The sequence below is a fragment of the Gambusia affinis genome, linkage group LG23 (genome assembly GCF_019740435.1).
Source record: "Gambusia affinis linkage group LG23, SWU_Gaff_1.0, whole genome shotgun sequence".
NCBI lineage: Eukaryota > Metazoa > Chordata > Actinopteri > Cyprinodontiformes > Poeciliidae > Gambusia > Gambusia affinis.
Window position 1 is genome coordinate 8,516,777 of NC_057890.1, and position 19,606 is coordinate 8,536,382.

At 36.9% G+C, this 19,606-nt stretch overlaps 2 protein-coding genes across 7 annotated transcripts; one reads left to right on the forward strand and one right to left on the reverse strand.

Moving 5' to 3' along the window:
- Window positions 1-961: 961 nt before the first annotated feature.
- LOC122826586 (ras-related protein Rab-19-like) lies at window positions 962-19,477 on the reverse strand. 3 transcript variants are annotated; one of them, XM_044108637.1, is made up of 11 exons: window positions 19,126-19,338; window positions 18,696-18,758; window positions 18,073-18,189; window positions 17,912-17,986; window positions 17,694-17,789; window positions 17,083-17,172; window positions 16,580-16,657; window positions 16,304-16,387; window positions 2,234-2,417; window positions 1,850-1,953; window positions 962-1,762 (listed from the first exon to the last, which is right to left on the reverse strand). In XM_044108637.1, the coding sequence occupies exons 1-11, from the start codon at window positions 19,183-19,185 to the stop codon at window positions 1,568-1,570; spliced, it is 1,146 nt and encodes a 381-aa protein (XP_043964572.1). In that variant the 5' UTR covers window positions 19,186-19,338; the 3' UTR covers window positions 962-1,567. The 3 variants fall into 3 exon arrangements, with proteins under 3 accessions (XP_043964572.1, XP_043964574.1, XP_043964573.1); XM_044108638.1 differs by lacking the exons at window positions 962-1,762; window positions 1,850-1,953; window positions 2,234-2,417 and adding an exon at window positions 15,007-16,090 and having other exon boundaries at window positions 19,126-19,477; XM_044108639.1 differs by lacking the exons at window positions 16,304-16,387; window positions 16,580-16,657; window positions 17,083-17,172; ... (3 more) ...; window positions 18,696-18,758; window positions 19,126-19,338 and adding an exon at window positions 5,651-7,671.
- Window positions 8,040-14,871, forward strand: LOC122826587 (tetraspanin-8-like). Of its 4 annotated transcripts, XM_044108643.1 has the most exons (10): window positions 8,049-8,342; window positions 8,740-8,805; window positions 9,263-9,286; window positions 9,449-9,562; window positions 9,681-9,755; window positions 9,826-9,924; window positions 10,663-10,749; window positions 11,260-11,319; window positions 12,266-12,349; window positions 12,464-14,871. In XM_044108643.1, exons 1-10 carry the CDS (start codon window positions 8,262-8,264, stop codon window positions 12,566-12,568), a joined length of 795 nt encoding a protein of 264 aa, XP_043964578.1. In that variant the 5' UTR covers window positions 8,049-8,261; the 3' UTR covers window positions 12,569-14,871. The 4 variants fall into 4 exon arrangements, with proteins under 4 accessions (XP_043964575.1, XP_043964578.1, XP_043964577.1 ...); XM_044108640.1 differs by having other exon boundaries at window positions 8,040-8,342; window positions 12,266-14,871; XM_044108644.1 differs by lacking the exon at window positions 9,263-9,286 and having other exon boundaries at window positions 8,091-8,342.
- Window positions 19,478-19,606: the final 129 nt, after the last annotated feature.

A 19,606-nucleotide genomic window follows, 5' to 3' on the forward strand; every position in this document is an offset into this window, starting at 1 on the left:
GTAGACATATTTAATTTGGGCGTAAAGCATGACCATGAGAAATGACAGGAAGCTGATGTTGGCTCAGTTTGTCCTACAAGGACATTACTGAGAATTTGCCTAGAGCTCTACTCAGACTGACCAGCAGAATATTTATTATCGTGATGTGAATCTGCACAGGAATTATTACGGAAACATTAGGTCTATTACATACAAGGTATTTGTGTCATTTGGCCTCTGAATCCCAGTACTTGCTGTAGTTCTGCCTCAAGGATACATTTCAAATCCATTTTCCAACTTTTAACTAGTGTATTAATCAAAAGCACAAAAATGATTTCATAGCCAAGCCCGATATGATTCATTAAATGCTTGCTGGGAAGGGAGAAGATTTTTTTCCCCCCCCCAACACATACTGGTGCATATTAAAAAGTAGAAAATTTCCCCCAATGGTTTTACATGTTTTATGACAGGCCAACACAAAGTTGTACAAAGGGGGGAAAAAATTTTAAAAATGTTTTTTTTTATTTACAAATCAAGCTGGTCTATGATACAACCCCACTCCCAAGAGAAAGATTGTTTTTTTGATTTTTTTATGAAACATGGCCAAATCTAGCAAATATTTATAGATGAATAATCTCTTAAGCAAGGTTAAATTTACCAATAACTGTCTCAGAAAAGTAAAAACCTCTTCTTCTAGTGTAATAACCTTATTGTAATAATACACTATATATTTTCCAGAAAATGGCTTTGAGGCAAACGGTTTGTGTTTGGAGAATTATTTTTTCTTTCAAATCACGCTTTTCTTTTTTATGCAAGGCAAAGGCAACCCTAACAGCAACTACAGATCATGAGGTGCAGCACAGCACCATCTAGTGTTCAGACATCGTCCCTTCAGTGTTCAATGGGTTAGAAACGTCAGGTTTGTCCTCGGAGGTCAGAATTTCCTGACAGGCTGAAAGAGTTCACTGAAAGCTACTCATAATCAAATATGGCTTTTTTTTTATTTTCACAGGTTTTTGCAGCTGTGTCGTGAAATCAATTCAGACATACAGTACAGACCAAACGTTTGGACACACTTCCTAATTGAATTCAATTAGAAGGTGTGTCCAACCTGTATTTCACAGTAGTTTTGTGTATGGCAAGCCGTTTTGGAAACTTAAATCCACAGTCTAAGAGACACCACATAGGTAAAGAAAAAAAAAATCCTCTTTCAACTTAATTTTAACAAAATCGCACCGTAAAACAACCCCAAGCACTTAGCACACTCTTAGACTTCCAATAAACTATTTGAATTTAGAAAAATATTAGCATCATGGGCCAGTTAATATGAAAGGAGATCGTTTGGCTGTAGCGTTTCCTGAACACTGATCACAGATTTTTCTGGTGAAGACGCTTCATCAGCATTCCTCTCAGATCAGATACAATGATCTCTTTGACATCTGCCTTCTGACAGAAATGTCATGCATCAGGCATACATCAAGCCTCGACGTCACAGATCTTCATCCAGGAATTCTTCTGCTTTCTTTCCTTCATCAGCATTCCCAATAAATAAAACCCTTCAAGCATCTTCAGTCACCGTTTCTCTGCGTCAGCAACACGACTTCTTCTCTTTCTCTGGTGGAACGTAGGCGCCTATGCTGACATTGACTGGTCGAGAGTTCTCTCTGAGGAGGATCCGAGGCATGCCGTTGTTCTCAACTTCATCCTGATGGACGTTGAGGCCGTTACGAGACAGCAGCTCCCTGGCCATCATCAAGAAGGCTTCCTCCACATTCTGACTTTCCTGTAAAAGAGGAAACGTCATAAATAATAATAATTTTTAAAAATTCAACCTAAATTACAGCGTCTAAGTCGTGATTGTATGCATTACCTTGGCAGATGTTTCCAAAGCAGCGAGTATGCCTCTTTCTTTTGCCAGATTGCAAGCTTTCTCGAACGGAACCTCCCGTTCCTCCTCCAGGTCACATTTGTTTCCTAAATGGAGACGGACATGAATCCATATTGGCAGCACACATAATCCTGCTGACGTTTGGGCTCGACAAGCATGTGTGGATCCAGATCAGGCACTCAAACAGCCTTTTGAAATCATTTTGTTATGCTATGTTCTCTTGCTTTTCCTTTCTTTTAGAGTAAACAGATACAGACCTTGGTGGCATGGTATATTTTTACCCAAGTACATAAAAAGTCATAGGTCAAAATCAATCCATTTGCTCTGTACGTGCATAGTGTCTATTTAAGTCAAAATCCAACTCACCTATTACCACCAAGAGTACATTGGCAGCTCCATACAGCTCTACCTCCTTGATCCAATGCTCCACCGAATCAAAGGTGCAACCTCGTGTGATGTCATAGGCGATCATGGCGCCATGAGCGCTGCGATAGTAACTCTGGGTGATGGTCCGAAACCTCTCCTGACCTGCTGTGTCCCACACCTGCATCTGGATCACATAGAAAGTTCATGCTCGTATAAGGCTTTCATATAACAGAAAATAATTATGAAAAAACTTCCTGTGGTTCATTCTGGCTCCTAATGTGTAGCAGGTGGGATCTTTTTTTTTTTTTTTTTTTTACAAAAGTGACATTCATCTGGTGGTTTGAAGTTTTCATTAACACAATGCATATATTGGGAAACCAATCAGCAATGAGTTTAAGCAAACAATTTTCACATTGATTTCACTACAAAGAGTTAAAATTATTGCAATGTTTCACCATTTTCTCAAAGAAAATTATGAAAGAAACATCATTTAGGGCGAGGACCGAACTTCCCAGAAATTTATGAACTCCCATTAGTGCCTGTGTTTGGGGGGCTGCCAAGGATGAAGGATAAAGCAACCTAACTCCCAAAAACAGGGACAGGAAGCAGAAAAAATTACAGAGAAGCTGGTGTTAGCACAGCTTGCTGCTCCAGGGAGAGAGAAAATTACAATTTTGAAATTTGCCTAAAAAATGTCTAGAGATCGTTTTGTGACAGTCTTGAGTCAGTTAAACCTGATCTTTCTTTACCCCGCAAAATGATGCAGAACTTTGCGTAGGCTCAAGTTTTAGCCAACTAAAGCATTGAAAGACGGAGTCTGCCCATTTAATCCGCCCAAGAAAATTTTATTCATATAAAGAGATCTATAGATGACCTCATGTTGACGTTTTTCAACTTTAACTTTAATAGGCAATTTTTTGTGTCATTTAAATCCAAAACAATGTCGTCATTTAAAAAAAAAAAAATTGCTGGGAGCAAAGGGTCAACAGTTTGTGTCATGAAAACCATTTAAGGAGATTTTTACTTTTGTGAGTGACTGAACGATGTTGGCAACAAACATGAGACACTAGGATTTTATTGTGTTGATTTTTTCCTTTTATTACGGTAACTTAAAGGTAGCCAACAATAATAAAAATAATAATGAAAATAATTGTGTGTTGATTTTTATGAGAGTGTTGGTGTTGCATGGCGTAAAACAGAAAAAAAAACAACAACAAAAAAACCCAGACACAAAATACGGGCCTGGGCTGAGTCCAAACCACTTTAACTGTCAAATGTAAATGATTGCAAGGACAGGAAGTGTCACACTAACACTTCCTCTGCCACATGGCGAACTGTCATGGATGCAAAAGGACAAATGCTCCTCACTATACAAGAAAAACTGTGGTAGGAAAAACTACATATAACTTTATGCTGTACACAACTGTGAGGCAAATGTTGCTCCGGTTAAAATTTGTTACATAAATAAAGATTCAACAAAATATGTAATGTGCTTCTTGTCATTTGGGGTGTTATAGTTGCTTGATTTTGGAACTGGCGTTGGCCATGTGACTTTTTTTATTGTGTTCTGATCCATAAACTTTAACTGAAACCTTGTTCTTCCTTCTTTAATGAGTTTAATGATCCCTACTGAGATAATGAGAAGCCAGAGGCCTTCAGTAAGCATACAAGGGTATTGGAGATGTTGCTTTGAGTTTGTGAAAATTATCCCCAACATTGGGGCATTTGAGTTAATAATTTTATATGTAGACAATATGTGTAGCCTGTAAACTACAGAGGGCCTTAGCAACAAACACATACATGGTAGGCAGGAGACGCCTGTTGGTTTCCCTGTGGAGAATCCCAAGCCCTTATAGCATGTCTCTGTGAATACTCCCCATGGATTTAGGAGACCTTTTTAGCGTTGTAGCAACCAGCGTAGACTCAACGGGCCAGCCCCTAACTTAGAGGAGACAAGTTATCATTTAATTCAAAGCAGCTAGAACTGAACTGAAGTGTTGCTTCCAAATGTCTTCCAAAAGTAATTGTTAAATAAAATATTGCTCTATTGTTACACCCAAATGCTTTTTGATTGTGAAAATGTTTTCTTTGCCATTATAAGATCAAAAAATTAAATATGGAAAACACTCCCAAATTTCCACCACAGATTGCCTTGCCTATCTGTTACAATCCATCCATCCATCCATTTTCTTACACCCTTCTTCCCTAATGGGGTCGGGAGGGTTGCTGGTGCCAATCTCCAGCTGCGTCCCGGGCGAGAGGCGGGGTTCACCCTGGACAGGTCGCCAGTCTGTCGCAGGGCAACACAAAGACATACAAGACAAACAACACACTCACACACACACTCACACCTAGGGAGAATTTAGAGAAACCAATTAACCTGACAGTCATGTTTTTGGACCGTGGGAGGAAGCCGGAGAACCCGGAGAGAACCCACGCATGCACAGGGAGAACATGCAAACTCCATGCAGAAAGATCCCCGGCCGGGAATCGAACCCAGGACCTTCTTGCTGCAAGGCAACAGCTCTACTAACTGCGCCACTGTGCAGCCCCATCTGTTACAATCTATTTTGCAAATACATTGCGAAAGTATTCAACCTTTTTAAACTTAATGAATTAGTACTAAATGTAAGTGAAAGGTCATAGAAAGTAATGTAAAATGTAAAGTGGGAGGAACATATTCAGTGTTTTGTTCAACCTTTTTACACATAAATACCTGAAAACACGGATGTGGATTTATATTCAGCACTATACGTATATTACCCTAATATACGTAAACATTACAAAGTTTATCAAAGGTCATGAAGGGGACACAGCAGCATGTACAGTTATGCGCTGGCCACATCACACTGAATACATTATCCCCACAGTGAAACATGGTGCCGGCGGTATTGTGCTGTGTGGCTCTTTTAGGAAAGTTGATCTAACACATAAAATCTCAATGAAATACGTTGAACAATAGCAACATTTTTTAAAAACAGTATGAAACGATATGGTTTTTTTTGTATGCAAAACCAATGAAAGTTTCCAGAAATAACAACTTCCTTTTTGAGAGTAAGAGCAGGACACGAGTGATCAGTCCAAGAGATGTGTGCCATTACAAAGGCACAAAGGGAGAAACCTGATGGACCGGTTCTTCATACCAGCAGCCTGTCGGGCTTGTTTTGGACCGAGTCAAACTGCCACTGCCACTTACTGTTCTGTCACTCCTTTGAAGAATGTGGAGCCCAGGGAAATGAACAGCTATGGGAGCTGTTCATTTCAATAACATTTTTTTTAACAAACAAAACTACCCCCGAAATAGAATCTCTACTTTCCATTTTAGCTCACGTCTTTTGCCGATATAATTTTCAGATTTATACTTCTTAATTTAATGTCTCCCGTATGTCTAAAACACACACTACGAGGAAAGCTTACCTTTACTTTCTTTCCTTCAATATCCACCGTCCTCACTGTAAAATCCACTCCGATGGTGTTCTGCTGCTTGTCAGAGAAAACCCCTGACTTAAAGTTCTGGAGCACGCAGGTCTTCCCCACATTGGTGTCCCCAATGAGGATGATCTTAAACAGGAAATCAAAAGTGTCATCGTGCTCAGGTGGCGGTGCCTGCATGGTGGAAGTACAGCGGAGTGTGTGTCGTTTTCAGTGTGAGCAGAGGAAATGATCCCTCCTTTAGCTGAACTGCAGATCTCTTGGAATGTTTGACCTTTGGTAGCTGAAAGGTGATGAGTTATCTTTACGGTTGAATGGAGGCTTAAAAATGAGCCCAAAATTATACTTTAAAAAAAAAAAAAAAAGTTCCAAACAGCAACAGCTAAGGAGAATATTTATCACCAATTTGGTTTGTGGTTAATATATTAGAAGCTTCAGAAATCAACTGCTTCTATGTATATTTTACGAGAAATAAAAAAGATGGTGTTTCCTGTCCAGTTATGCATTCTTCCTCTTTAGTATTCCCAGAAAGTTTAGTATGTCCTTCCTCTCTTGTGCTCTTTCAGCGGGACAAAAACGGTCTCAGTTCAGCTTCTCCTTTTAGCTCCTTCTCAGGTGTTGACCCACTTTACTTCCCACGGCAACAAATGACATGAAAATCCATCCCATCCTTTAAGTCCTTGTAAAACGGGCTCCAGTAATTCCCCACCCCCCCCAAAAAAATATGCTTAAATAAAAATGGAAAAAAATCTTCCTGTTAGCAATAGTTTAAAGATGTGTCTCTTTATAGCAGTCTGCAGTCCCAGGTACGTACTTACGCTCTCTTACACACACAAACATTCGTTTACAGTTCCTCCCACCGAGGTTCTCCCATCAGTTTTTCCTGTTCTTCCTCACCTGAGTCCTGCCCTCTTCACATCACTTGTGGTAACAATAGAAACCTGCCCCACCTGTTCTCTCCACCCAGCCAAGCCTCATACCTAATGATGCACTATGGGAAATGAAGTCAGTTGGCAGTGAACTTACTAGACCCCCTCATCCTTTAAGGACTGTTGCAGTTGTGTACAGCACCACTTCTTAGCAACTTGTTTTACTAACTTGTGAGGGAATGAGTCAACTGCAACGAAATGAGTCAACTGGAGTTGCTTAGGAAATGGCACTTCAAATGTGGGTAGATCTAAAAGTTTAATTCCAACCATATTTGATCATTTATTTGATAAGTTAACTACCAAATCTTTTTGCTGATTTCAACTGTCTGTATTGATAAAAAGAAACAAAATCAAAAAGCTTCACGTGTTACTGAAACAGTTATTAATAGCAATAGTACACCATTTCCAGTAACATTTTAAAGGTAAAGTATTAGTGCTGCACTACAATCCTGACCCTTCCTTTGCTTTTTTTTAAAGGTTTTTCTAACAAGATGCTAATAAGGCTCCTCTACAAAGATCCTAGGTGCAGACATTAACCTTGTACTGCTTTGTTTTGCTTTTCTGTCACTCCTGCCTCTCCTCTCAACCCAAAGCCAGTTGTTTCAGATTGCCTGGTTCTGCTGTAGCTTTCTCTTGTTAAAAGGGAGTGGTACCTCTCCCCTGTTGCCACTTGCTAGCTTCGGGTGAATTCAGTATTGGACAACCTGAACGACCTTTTACCAACTAGAATGAAATAGTCAACCAGATTTGATTGTGATGTGATATAATTTTGATATAATTTTGGACTGCTATATAAAAAAAATGAGCTAAGTTGTTAATTTATCTATTCCTTACTAGCAATTCCAAAACAAGTATTTTAACATACACCTTTTTAACCTGTAATTACATTGGAATAAAGAATCAAATTGTAACATTGGGCTTATTTGAACTACTTACAAAATTCTACGATAAATTTTACTCCAAATTATATCTGTCAATTTTAAGATTTCCCTGAGAATTATTGGAGAAGAAAGAAAGCACTGGACCACACTCACGGAATACAAAGTGATAGTGGATTATGACTCATATACCAGTGGAAGCTTGGTTTCTTGGTCTGAATGTATAAACATTGATGGCGTTGAAGATTTTTAAAGTAAAAGACACAGCCAGAACTGGTACGGGGATGAAAAGAAAGCCATAAAATTTACTACAGTTCCAATATTACATTTAATTTATAATAAGTACGGGATTTTTGTAAAACATCCAGAAAAGATCATTTACATTTTGCCATATTTTTGATGACTTTCTTTCAGGAGAATTAACTATTTTAAATTCAAAACATTTTAGAACATTAGATAAAATATATTTTGTAGGATTAAATCATATCTAAAGCTTAAAAAGCAATTAAAAGTAGATTTCAGTTACTCAACATGTCTATAATCCTAGTTACAGCCTTGCTAATGCGCTTTTATAATAACCGGGCTGTTCATAACTACTAGACTTCTTATTTCCTACACTTCCGGACGCCACCTGAAGGCAGCACGGAGCCAGCATCCAGCACATCACAGTGACGTCCTGTGCGGATGCAGACGACAGATGCCCTTACAGTCTCCACCGCAAGCTTCTTTCTGTTTTCTTCTTATGTAAAAAAGGGAGCGTTTTAAAGCCTGGAAGAGTCACCAGCGAGAATGCAGAAGAGCTCAGTGGTCGTGGTGGCGGATAAAACGAGTCTGAAAAGGCCGTTTATTTTTGCTAACGCTGTACATATGGTAAGTACATTCCAGCGGCTCTGAATGGAGTTTACCCGAACAGGCCTGTTTGGGGTCTTCTTAAAATGTGTAAATTAATGTTTTTGTTAGACATAAATACTACTGTCATATGAATACATTATAAATTTGAAGGGGGTAATGTTTGTCACACGAGTTACATGCACGCAGGTCGATCTTTTGATTGGTTGGGTTTTTACTGGTTTTCTTCTTTTCTAAATAAGTCACTGCTCCTTTAAGAAGTAACAGCAGTGGGTTCAAGAAGACATAACCTTTAAGGATTTGCAATATAAGCTGTAATATGTAATTTCAGATGCCAGAAACCTGAATTAAACTAGTTTTAAATGATTTAAAAGCAAAGAATAATTTAAAAAATAAAGAAATGTTCCTGTTTTTCTAGGCTTTGTGTTTCTTCATGTTGAGGATGACTGTTATTTGGCATAGGGACCTCATACAAACTGGCAAGGTAAGATATACTTCTGATGTTTTTGCTGAAATTATATGGATGTATGTAGCTTTTAAGCAAATAGGGTTGAAAAAAGCTAACAAGGCAGGTGAGGAATTATTAATGAAATCCAAATGCAAAATGGAAGCAATATTTCTATTTTGTCCCCCTGGAATAACCATTTGAGAGGAATACAAATATATATATATATATATATATATATATATATATATATATATATATATATATATATATATATATATATATATATATATATATACAACACCTGTTCAAAATAGTAGATATTTACATAATAAACTCCATCTCTAGGGGATTTTACCTGACAGACTAACCCGAAGTAGCGTGTAGGGAAGTAGTAAATTTTCAACATGTTTTAATTTTCTACCAAGTGAAAATTTAAAACTGTGGCAAGAAGAAAGCAATCGTTAATCAAAAGCCATACGTTCTATTTCCAAAGGCAACCAAAGACCGTAAACCAAAGGTGAGGTTCAAAATACTTATTTGTGAAAACAATTCGGAACATACATCATTTTTCTTGGAAAACAATGACATTTAGTGTTGCAAATGTGACAAAATGCAAATATATTTGTGCAGTCGGAACATTTTGCAAGACACTGAAATGTACTTTTATTTTTCTCTACAGATGGTCCCCAGTATTTCTGTAGCAATGATGTATGTGATCGAGGTTGGCTGCCTGCTGCTGTCTGTGCTCGGTGTGTTTGGGGCCTGCAAAGGGAAGAGATGGTGTTTGATTCTGGTACAAAAAAAAAAGAAAGAAAAGAAATTAAAAAATCTTAAAACGCCTTGTGTATTTTTGAGTTTCTGTTTGTGAAGGAATAATTATTGCATTAAACTGCCTGTGTGTCTGTGTGCAGTACGCAACTGGGATGGCGGTGGCCAGTCAAACAATAATCATCAGAACGGCACTGAGTTACCAAGACGTTTATGAGGTACGATGTTTAAATCCTACGTGTTTGCATATTTTGCAAACATTTTCTTCAGAGCTCTGTCTGTCTTCAGAAACGTGTCGTCCGTGAGGAGTCCAAGCTGCTGGCCATGATGCCGCTCACTGCGCCCAACAAAGCCAACAGGACGTTGCTACATAACATCCAAGAGGAAGTAAGCCAGAGAATTTATAGTTTAATGGTCATTTTATATATATTTTTTTAATTTCTGTGAAACTTGGGTCTGATAAGAACACTAGCTCCACATGAATTGAGGGCTCCAGTAAAAATCTGTTCAAAGATTTATAATGAATGAATCTTTTAATAGAATCATTTATTTCTTTTAAGTTCTACCTCTTATTATGAGTCTAACTTATCAGGAGTTTTCAAGAAAAATCTTAATAAAGTTATCAACCCAGTTAAACAGTTAGTATAAAATAAATCACTCTAATGGATTCTTGTAAATTCTGTTGACTTTTTCAGGTCACTATAATAAATAGAAATATTTGAGTAATTAATGTCTTCTGATTTTGTTTTTATTTTTTTTACAGAAAGTTATTTTAAATGTAGATTACTGTTATTGACGGTCTTTCTTTTTAAAGGCAAAGCTGTAGGAACAGCAGCGTCACTAAAACAGCGTAGCTGAACTTTAAATAATTTTGCTATCGCCACCCAGTGGCGATAAGAACTTACTGCATCTCTAGTAAAGAGCCACTCGCTCACTTTCTCATTTAACTTTAATATAACCGCACATGCTGATGTTAGAAGCCTTGATGTTGTTTCATTTAGAGATCCCGGAAAAGGAGTTATTAGTTTGCTAAAACTTTGCTTTCTTGTTAAATGTTTTACACACGTTGCTAATTAAGTAGCTCTGTTTTATGTTCCAACTTAATCCGGTTTGTGTCCGTTCCAGTTGGAATGCTGCGGTCTCATTGAAGGGTACAAGGACTGGGGTGCATCCATCCCCGCCTCCTGTAACTGTCACTATCCAGGAAAATGTGTGAGTACTCCCCACCTTTTAAATTATTAGCAACATAATCACAATTATTTTATGTATTTTGGTCATCATGTTGCACTTTAATCAAAATTAACATGGTTACAAAAACAAAAGCACCTAGTCTTTGGTCTTTTGGTGTAATATTAAAAATTAAGATAAAGAGAATCAGGCTTGAGAATTATAACAATTAATATTACAACTTTTTGTTAAGGTGAGTTTTCTACACAACAAAAAGGACATTTTCAGCTTTCTTTCGTAGTACTGCTCTAAAAAGAAAATACTTTGACTACACTTGCAAATATAGACTTCAGCATGAACTCTATACAGTGTAAAAAAAAAATAAAAAATACAACAAGAAAGTGGCACCACGCTGCAGCTTAAGACGTAAACAGACTCTACCTGCTGAGCTGTTGATTTACAATTAAAATAATAAGAAAAACAATTATAGGAGGATTTGAAATTTACCATTTTTCATTTTATAATCAAGCTTAATATCTTTGGTCTTTCAACCAGGTTCGTCTACGGGGCAGCGCCACTATCGGGGCGCCGAAGAACCAGTATGTTTATCGAGAGGTAAAATCCATCACAGACACAGTTTCGTAGATACTTTCATCAATTCTGTAAGTGTTTGGTGTTATCCCAGAAGTTACTACCACTTTTAAATGTGTCAGACAATTCTTATGTCTTAATAAATGGTGCAAGAGTGATAAAAATATGACACAGGGAATGATAAAAAAAAAATCTTTTTTTAAATCTAGCCTTACAAATCCAGTGTGGAGCTGAATTTCTGAAGAATAAGTACTAGAGATGATGATTGCAAATTCACTACAGGTATGCTGATTAGCAACTGGAGCCAGGTGTAAAACCCATGAAACAGGAAGTGGCTCAAACCGATTCTACAACAGGGAAATCTTAACAAAATAAAACAAGAAGTTAATCAAATGCCTTTTCTACGTAATCGAAAATCTTCAACACAACCACAGACGGAAGCCATTTATACTGACGATGCCCAAAAGGATGCATATGGCAGCGCTACCACAGTCTTAGTATGTTGGTAGAAGGCAGGATGTATCAATGCTCCACACCAAAATAATGCAAAAAAGGCCGACAATAAGGATCTCAGGAGGTCTAAAAGCAAACCACTTAGATTTTTTTCGATTAGATAGATGATCACTTTACATCAGCCCACATGCTGCCACGCATTCCAGGATGCTTTAGCCTCATCCAGTTCCACGCTGAGTTCTTCTTTATGCGTTTCGTCTAACATTTAAGTGACTGTTGATCAAAAGGAGGAACAAACTGGCCGTTTCCCGCTGACCTCTGCTGTCGCTCTGTAAACAGATTTTTGAGTGCGGTGTGACAAAACGCTCTGTCAGGTGCAGCTAATAAAGCCAGCGAGTGAACTTCAGTAGGTGTAATTGGACACAGTGGAAAACAACATTAACAACACCCAGATCAATATCCTGTTTACGTCTGCTGCTTTGAGCCTTTCATGTTGCCGTGCTGTTTCATCCCACAGCCTTGCCTGCCGATTTACCTCTCTGAACTGAAGCTGGCCTTCTCCTTGGAGATGGCTATACAGTTCGGGAGCGGAGTATTCTGGGTAAAGCTTTTTTTTTTTCTTTATCACATTTACATCCAACTTCCACTACCTTGCTTCGCGTTCAGCTCCTTGAATCTTACGCATCGTTTTCTTGCGTTCTGTGTCTGTCCTCAGCTCATCCTACTCGCCATGAGCATCAAACTGATGGGGCAGATCAAGAGGAAACAGGAGTTCATAGCTCTCCTCCAGTCCAACAGATATGTTCCCGGTGCTTTCTAGCACAGCAGTACGTTTTAAAACACACACTTACTGACTCCTACAAGCATACAATGGTTTGAATTGGCACATGGAGCTGCGTACCATAACCAGGCTGTAATGTGCTGTAGCAATATATGTTATGATTTTATACATGTTACTGCATGTAACTGATGTTTGGAAGTGATCTACATGGTTAGATTAATATTATCATATTACTGTTTGAAGCCTTACTGCTGTAAAACAAAGCAATTTTACTTGTATTTACATGTTATTCACACTTTTACATGCTTCTGTCATATAGAAGATTGTGCTTTCAAAGAATATTTTGTCAAGTAAGTTGTTTTTCTGGTGCTTTTTCCCCCCATGGAACACGTAAGGATGTCCCTTAATATTTTTTTAAGTTCAATATGCACATAACTACCTTTTTTTTATTATTATTTTTTACTTCATGTGTTCAAAAATGGTTTGAAATTTAGCCATTCTATTAATTATTTTCACATTTTCTGTATTCCAACCTTCCGAGATTAATTCAGTGTTTTTAACATGCAGTAGGCACTGCTGGGATTCAAAACTGTAAAATTATGACTGCGGCTTTCTGCGCTCTCCTGACTTAAAATGACGTTTGGTGACGAAAAATGTATTTTAAATGCACTTAAGCTGCTTGAAAACCCTTTGGAAATCCTGTAATTTATTGATTCATAAACTCTATGGCTCTAAAACATGATCATAAAAGCTCTCTAAGGAAAACCTTTCTTCAAAGCCGTTATGCTATAGGTAGATATGCCAAACAGGAAGTGCGTTTAAGGTGTTAATCAAGCACAAATATGCCCTGTATTGTTTGCTTCATGTGACTCTGAAGAAAGTCACAACTTTGTTTAAGGCCAATTTCTTAAAAACATGTTTTTTTTAGTCATAATGTAGATCCTCAGCATTCTGGAAAAATGTGGGAAAGTATGGCAGGATTTTCCTGGGTAGAGTAAGCATTCAATTAGAAACCAGAACGGAAAACGCATTTTGAGGCTCCCCCCGTCCTAAAAACTTTATCCATTTATTTGTTCATCCAGCCAAACCTCAATCTGTCATCCCCAGGGCATGATAATGCTATCCATCTATCTGCTCATCCATTATCTAATTACTTATCTGTTTGTGTTCTTCTTCTTCTCTTCCTTATAATCATTTTTTTTTTTTGACACATTATTAAATATTTTTCATATATTCAGCGAACTGGGCTAAAAAGGAAGGATATTTGGGCTGGAAAAATATAGATTTTTGCCATTAAAAATGTGTAGGAACCATATACGTACTATATTACATATTATCTCAATCCAGTTGATTCATAGGCTATCTAACATTTTATCAAAAACACTGCAGTATTTTCTTTTCCCCACAAAAAGGTTCTTAGTGAGCTACCTCCATCCCCTTTGTCGTTTTTGTACCAGAAAATCCCTCTAGAGGGCACTGCAGAAACATTAGAATTAAAAAAAGATGCTTTCCTGAAAATGGCAGATTTCCTTTACTAAAATTAAAATGACAGCAAAATTCTAATTTAATTATTCATCAATGTTGTCAGGGTTTGTAAACAGAAATATTATCTCTAAATTAGTTGTTTAGGCTTTCAACAACAACAAAAAAGTCTACTGAAATGCGTTTCGTCAATTTTAAAATCAAAACCAACAAATTTACATTGGCTGATTTTGATCAACTACTAAAAAAAAAAAAAAAACTTGTTTTTTTTTTTATATTCAGTGCATATCTGAAAATACTAGGAACTTCTACCATCTTCAGTCTATAAAGAACTACCTCTATCAAAGAACCAGGACTAGATTTGCTGATGTGTAGGGTGGGGAAAAAATCCCTAAAGTGAATCAGTAAGCCTGGTCTTAAAAAATTAAATAAAATAAAAAAATCAGTATTGAACAGTAAAAGCCCGATTGGTGCATCTTAAGCAGCTTTCAACAACTTCACTGTATACAAAAAATTGTGTTCTTGTATTATATGCAAATGTTCTTTTTTTTTTTTTATAGAAATTAGATGAACATTACATAAAACTTCCACATGCACACACATGCACTTTCTGTCTTTTCTTTCTCCATTAGTTTCACTGTTTGTGGATTAAAAATAGACTCTAACTTAACATGCCCTCTGCAATACAACCAGTTATGTTAAAGAAGATTTTTTTTTTTTTTTGTCCCTTAAGCACACATGAAACTGCATTAGAGTGAACAATAATTGTTGGAAATTACTAATATTTATAAGCTTCTTTCAGAACCTTATTTTTAAACAGTGTTTACAAATGCTTCTATTGAATATAATCAAGTATTTCTTGCATATATAATCAGGTTAGACCAACAGAATGAGGCACATTTCTCACTGAATGTCTTGACCTCTTGTTATGCACATTGTATATAACTGAAATGTTGTCATTGCAGTTTTTTTTTCTTTTTTTTTTTTTTTTAAAAAAAAGCACATTAAATGAGTGAATGATGTCTGATCAGATTAACATGATTGAAGAGATGTCTTGGTTTTTGTTGCACATAGAGCAGAAATACAGTTAGACTGTCTTTTGATTTGAAAAAAAACAAAAAAAAAGAAATGCTGAACTGCACGGAGGCCTAGAGAGATTCTTGCTGGGAAGTAAGTCATCAGCTTTCCAGCAGAAATTCCACTGAAAACCTTTGAACAACTCACCACCATAAGTATCGATTTTTCTGCATGAGCTACCTGCAGTAAGAGGTTAAACATTTTCGAAATGAAATTCATCTACCTGTGCACTTAAACCATAAATGCCTGATATGCGGTACATTGTTTAAAGTCATGGCAATTTTATTTATGCAGTCACTGTTTTTTCATTTATTTATTTATAATGTGAACCTTAAATAATGTTCTATAAATAGCAGGAATAAAAATGTGATTTTTGATTTTCGCTTAAAATTTGTTGTGGTGTGATTTATTATGACTTTAAAATATGTGTTGATATGTGTGTTGGCTTGGTAGCATTACATGTAGTTACCGACTGTTTAAAGGTTGGCTTTTAAAAATATATATATATAATGTGGAGGAGGAAAAACATGTATTCACAAAATAAATGGTGTGGGGTTTTTTTTATTCAATGTAAAAGCAGGCTATAAAAGCTAGAAAAAGGACATACAAAATGTGAAGTCACATCATTTCCAACCAGTATTATGAAAAAAGATAAATCAAAGTTTCTAACATTGTACATGTTGTAATATTTAAGTTCCAGATAAACAATATATATAATATGTATGGCTCAGTTAAAATATTTCAAAGTTCCGGGCGTACATGCGTGATATTTCTAACACATTTGATGATAGAGTAGCATTGATAAATGCCAACATTGTTGTCCCAATATTTAGGAATCGCAAAAGAAAAACAAAATTATTCGATTTTCAAAGACGGTTCGTGAGCATCGTTGAGAATGTCATAACTCCCTGCTTTGGCCTATCGACTGTATACCACGTTTGGAGAATCCACGTTTTTATTCAGCTGACACAGAACTGCAATGCACAGCCCGACTGACAGTAACTATGGAAACATGGAAGAAAGACAGTTCTTTACTTTGCGTTTTTTTATTTATTAGTCTTTGCAATTTTTAAAAGCAGCAGAAGGGGGCAGCAAAATAAAATAAATCTTGACTTTTTTTTTTTTTTTAAAGCCTTAGCAGCTACATGACTAGCATCAATTTCATCTGTATACAGATGTACATCACGCAGAAATGAAAACGAGCACAGTACTTACCCAGAAGAATGTTTTTGCCAACGTTATGCCAATGAGTATGGAAACATGGCGCATCGCAAGTTGAATTAAGGCTGGAAAACATGGCTGGGAAGGGAAAAAGATTGGTCAGTACAACTTGTCATATAGCTTTTAGAGGATGCAAGTGTTAAAGTCTTCATATATGACTTGTAAGAAAATTAATGGATTACTAGTTTAAAAAAAGAGGGAAAAAAACTGACTAAACTGAATCATGAGACCAGGTTCTTCTTACTCCTGAATAAAGATTTCGATTGTTACCTTGGCATAAATCCTGATGGGCTTGACGTTCAAAAAATTCAGTCCGGAATCGTTGCGCACAGATCTATAAGAATCTACCTACAACACGGAGAGATGAATGATCAGGTAAATTATTTCTTATGACAGTTCGAAATCTTACCATTTATTAGACATAAGTAGTGGAACCGTAAGCCTAACAAAAATTAGATTCTGACAGAAATAATCTGACAACAAATAGTACATCAGAAGGACAAAGTGAGTGGACCAGGAAATATCAAACTGATTTATCTAACTGCATGTTTCTCAATCACCAGTTTCTGTAAAAGATTAGCAAAAAAAAAAAACTGTCTATATTGAAGCTCTTCAAATCAGTGGAAACTGGGATGTAAATTCTTGCTAACCAGTTAAAGCTGCCATTTCCAAGCTGAGTTTTTTGTTGCCTGAAAGAATACAGACTGTTTTCTTTTAACGCCGACAGTGAAATCCATTTCCTACAAAAGAACGAAGAACAGACAAACACTCACACATTCATCAGAGGAGTCTGTGTCACACCGGCATGATTCGGGAATGCTGTTTTCCCAGTCGCCGAAACTTGTTAACCCACAACAGTGAAACTGAGAAGAAAGTTAAGAAAATATATATATATATATGTATTTTCTTCAGTTTTACAAAATGTAACTAAATATGTTAACTCATGTTGAAGTGTTTTGTTATCTTAAAACCCCAGACACAGCAAGCAGGTTTTCACACAATGTCTAAACCCCATTTGTCAATTAAATGTATGATGTATATCCTACATACATACTTTTCTGTAAAAATTAAGCAAAGGATATGAATACTTACATAAATGTGATTTCTTGGGTTTCTATTTTTGATAAATGTGCAGAAATGCGTCATTTTGGGGGTATTTGTATACCTTTGCAGAAAGAGATTAATTTAATACCATTTGTATTTAGTACTGAAGTGTCATAGTCAAAAGGGGGAAACTGTAACCATAGCAGTGGAGTGAATTTTTAATAGGTGTTACAATTCCAAGCAAAAAGAAAGAACAATTGAAAATGACCAATGATTCAATGAAATTTTTGGCAACTCTACAGATATTTACTTGGTGAAAAACTCAAATCGGGTTACTTACCTCACTCTGTGTGTAGTCGAATTCCAATAATTCACTCTCACTTAAATTTGAGAGAGGCAACATGCTGAGGTATTTATCCTTCACCATAAGTTCCATCTAGTCAAGATAAAAAAGCAGGATTGAAATAAGAGAGAGGTAGATAGATATAAAGTCACACTCAGAGTCGTATTGAGTATTTAGCAGATGAAGCTTCAAACTGAGAATGCAGATGGCAGTACCTCTTGATATGCAAATGGAAGGGATATTCCAAGAAAGATAAAGAACAGACATCCCAGGCTCATCCCAGCTGCAAACTGGCAAACATACAGTTGCATCAGATAATGGAAGATTGCTGTCTTCACTAAAGAGCATTTCTTTTCTTTGTTTGTGTTTTACCTACCACTATCAGGGCCCACTTTTTCTCCTTCCAGACACCAAACGCACCAATGATGGCAAAGAGGAGCGGGATGACAGAAACCCCATACAAGGAGTATATCCCCCTGAACGTATGGACATCCTGTAGTTGAAACATGTCAACGTATTCTGAACAGTGGAAAATCTGCTTTTTGCGAAATTATGATGCACTCGATTGGTACCTCAAAGTACCTCAACTCGGATTCAAGAAAATCAATAGGATTTTCTAATTGTTGTACCAACTTTTATCCGCCAATCATGTTGATAATGTGATTCTTTTCCTTTTAGGTGTTCGAACACTAAAAGGAACAATACTGGTAATAGTTCACCTCAGCAACTTTCAGTATGTTTTACATGCATAACCAGATTATATATTGGACCTAGGAGAGTTCTGCAATCTCCGATATCAGGTGGGAACCTTCTTGTTGTCATGACTGAGAATTCAAATAACTCAACACCGAACAAGGTGCAATAAAACACAGCCAATGAATTTAGCCAGGTGAATTTAGCAAAAGTTAGAATTTGTTGCTAGATTATTTGCGCATTAATTTTAAGACACAAAAAACACATTTAGCTTCAAATTTGTTTGATTTTCTGCACGTGTGTTACCTCCTCGTACAGAAACATTCCATGACTGAAGACAGTTATTCCCAAGGTGAGGATAGCGATCATCTATAATGGCAAAACACACACACACACACGCACACGCCCACACACACGCACACACCCACACACGCACACACACACACCCACACACACACACGCACACACCCACGCACACACACACACACAAAAGAATTGGAATGAATTGTTTTGGGAGACATGATTTTTTTTTTTTTACTCTTCACATATTTCTTTTGTTTTAGATCAAACAAATTTCAACAGCCAATAAAAAGATATGTCTGCTGCACACATAAGACAATCCAAGTAAATTGAAAATCCAAATAATACAATAAAAGATACTGAAATCTCCACTGGGTCTTACGGTAGATTTTGTCAGCAAAGGGAAAAAAATTGTTAGTAAATAGAAAACACTTACCGCTATCACACCGATCGTGCAGACGTAACTTCGTTTCAACAAAACGTTGACTTTCCCCATCTTCCTTTTGCAACCTCACCTCCCAAAAGAGCTTGAAAGACGCCCAACTTTCACTCAGACAGCTTGTTCTTGTTGGAGAAATCGAGTGCTGGGCCAAAGGGAGGAGACTGAAAGGAAGTCATTGTGTTTCGTTATTGCAAAATATTCTCCCCCTATTTGGGACGAAGATTTCTCTGGAACTTAAACAGCTGGCGAACAACCGGGAAGATGGATGTTTTCGAATACGGCACAGACATCGCTCTTGTCTTCATGACTCACGCCGCTTCATTTACTGAACTTCAACAAGATCTTGGCAGACATTTTGAATGTTTTTCTCTTGAAGGAATTGTGTGGTGCAGAGCACAATGTGGACCGAACAGAATTGGTGTTTGAAGCTCTTCCAGCTACCCCAATGTTCCCTTATTCAATCTGTACTTTGGAT

Coding starts and splice junctions, on each gene's coding strand:
- LOC122826587 (XM_044108640.1), top strand. CDS start 8,262: ATGCAGAAGAGCTCAGTGGTCGTGGTGGCGGATAAAACGAGTCTGAAA. Junction 8,343..8,739: donor TTGCTAACGCTGTACATATG/GTAAGTACATTC, acceptor CTGTTTTTCTAG/GCTTTGTGTTTCTTCATGTT. Junction 9,563..9,680: donor AGAGATGGTGTTTGATTCTG/GTACAAAAAAAA, acceptor GTCTGTGTGCAG/TACGCAACTGGGATGGCGGT.
- LOC122826586 (XM_044108637.1), bottom strand. CDS start 19,185: ATGGGGAAAGTCAACGTTTTGTTGAAACGAAGTTACGTCTGCACGATC. Junction 18,190..18,695: donor GAATGTTTCTGTACGAGGAG/GTAACACACGTG, acceptor TTTCAACTACAG/GATGTCCATACGTTCAGGGG. Junction 16,388..16,579: donor CCATCAGGATTTATGCCAAG/GTAACAATCGAA, acceptor TTCCCTTCCCAG/CCATGTTTTCCAGCCTTAAT.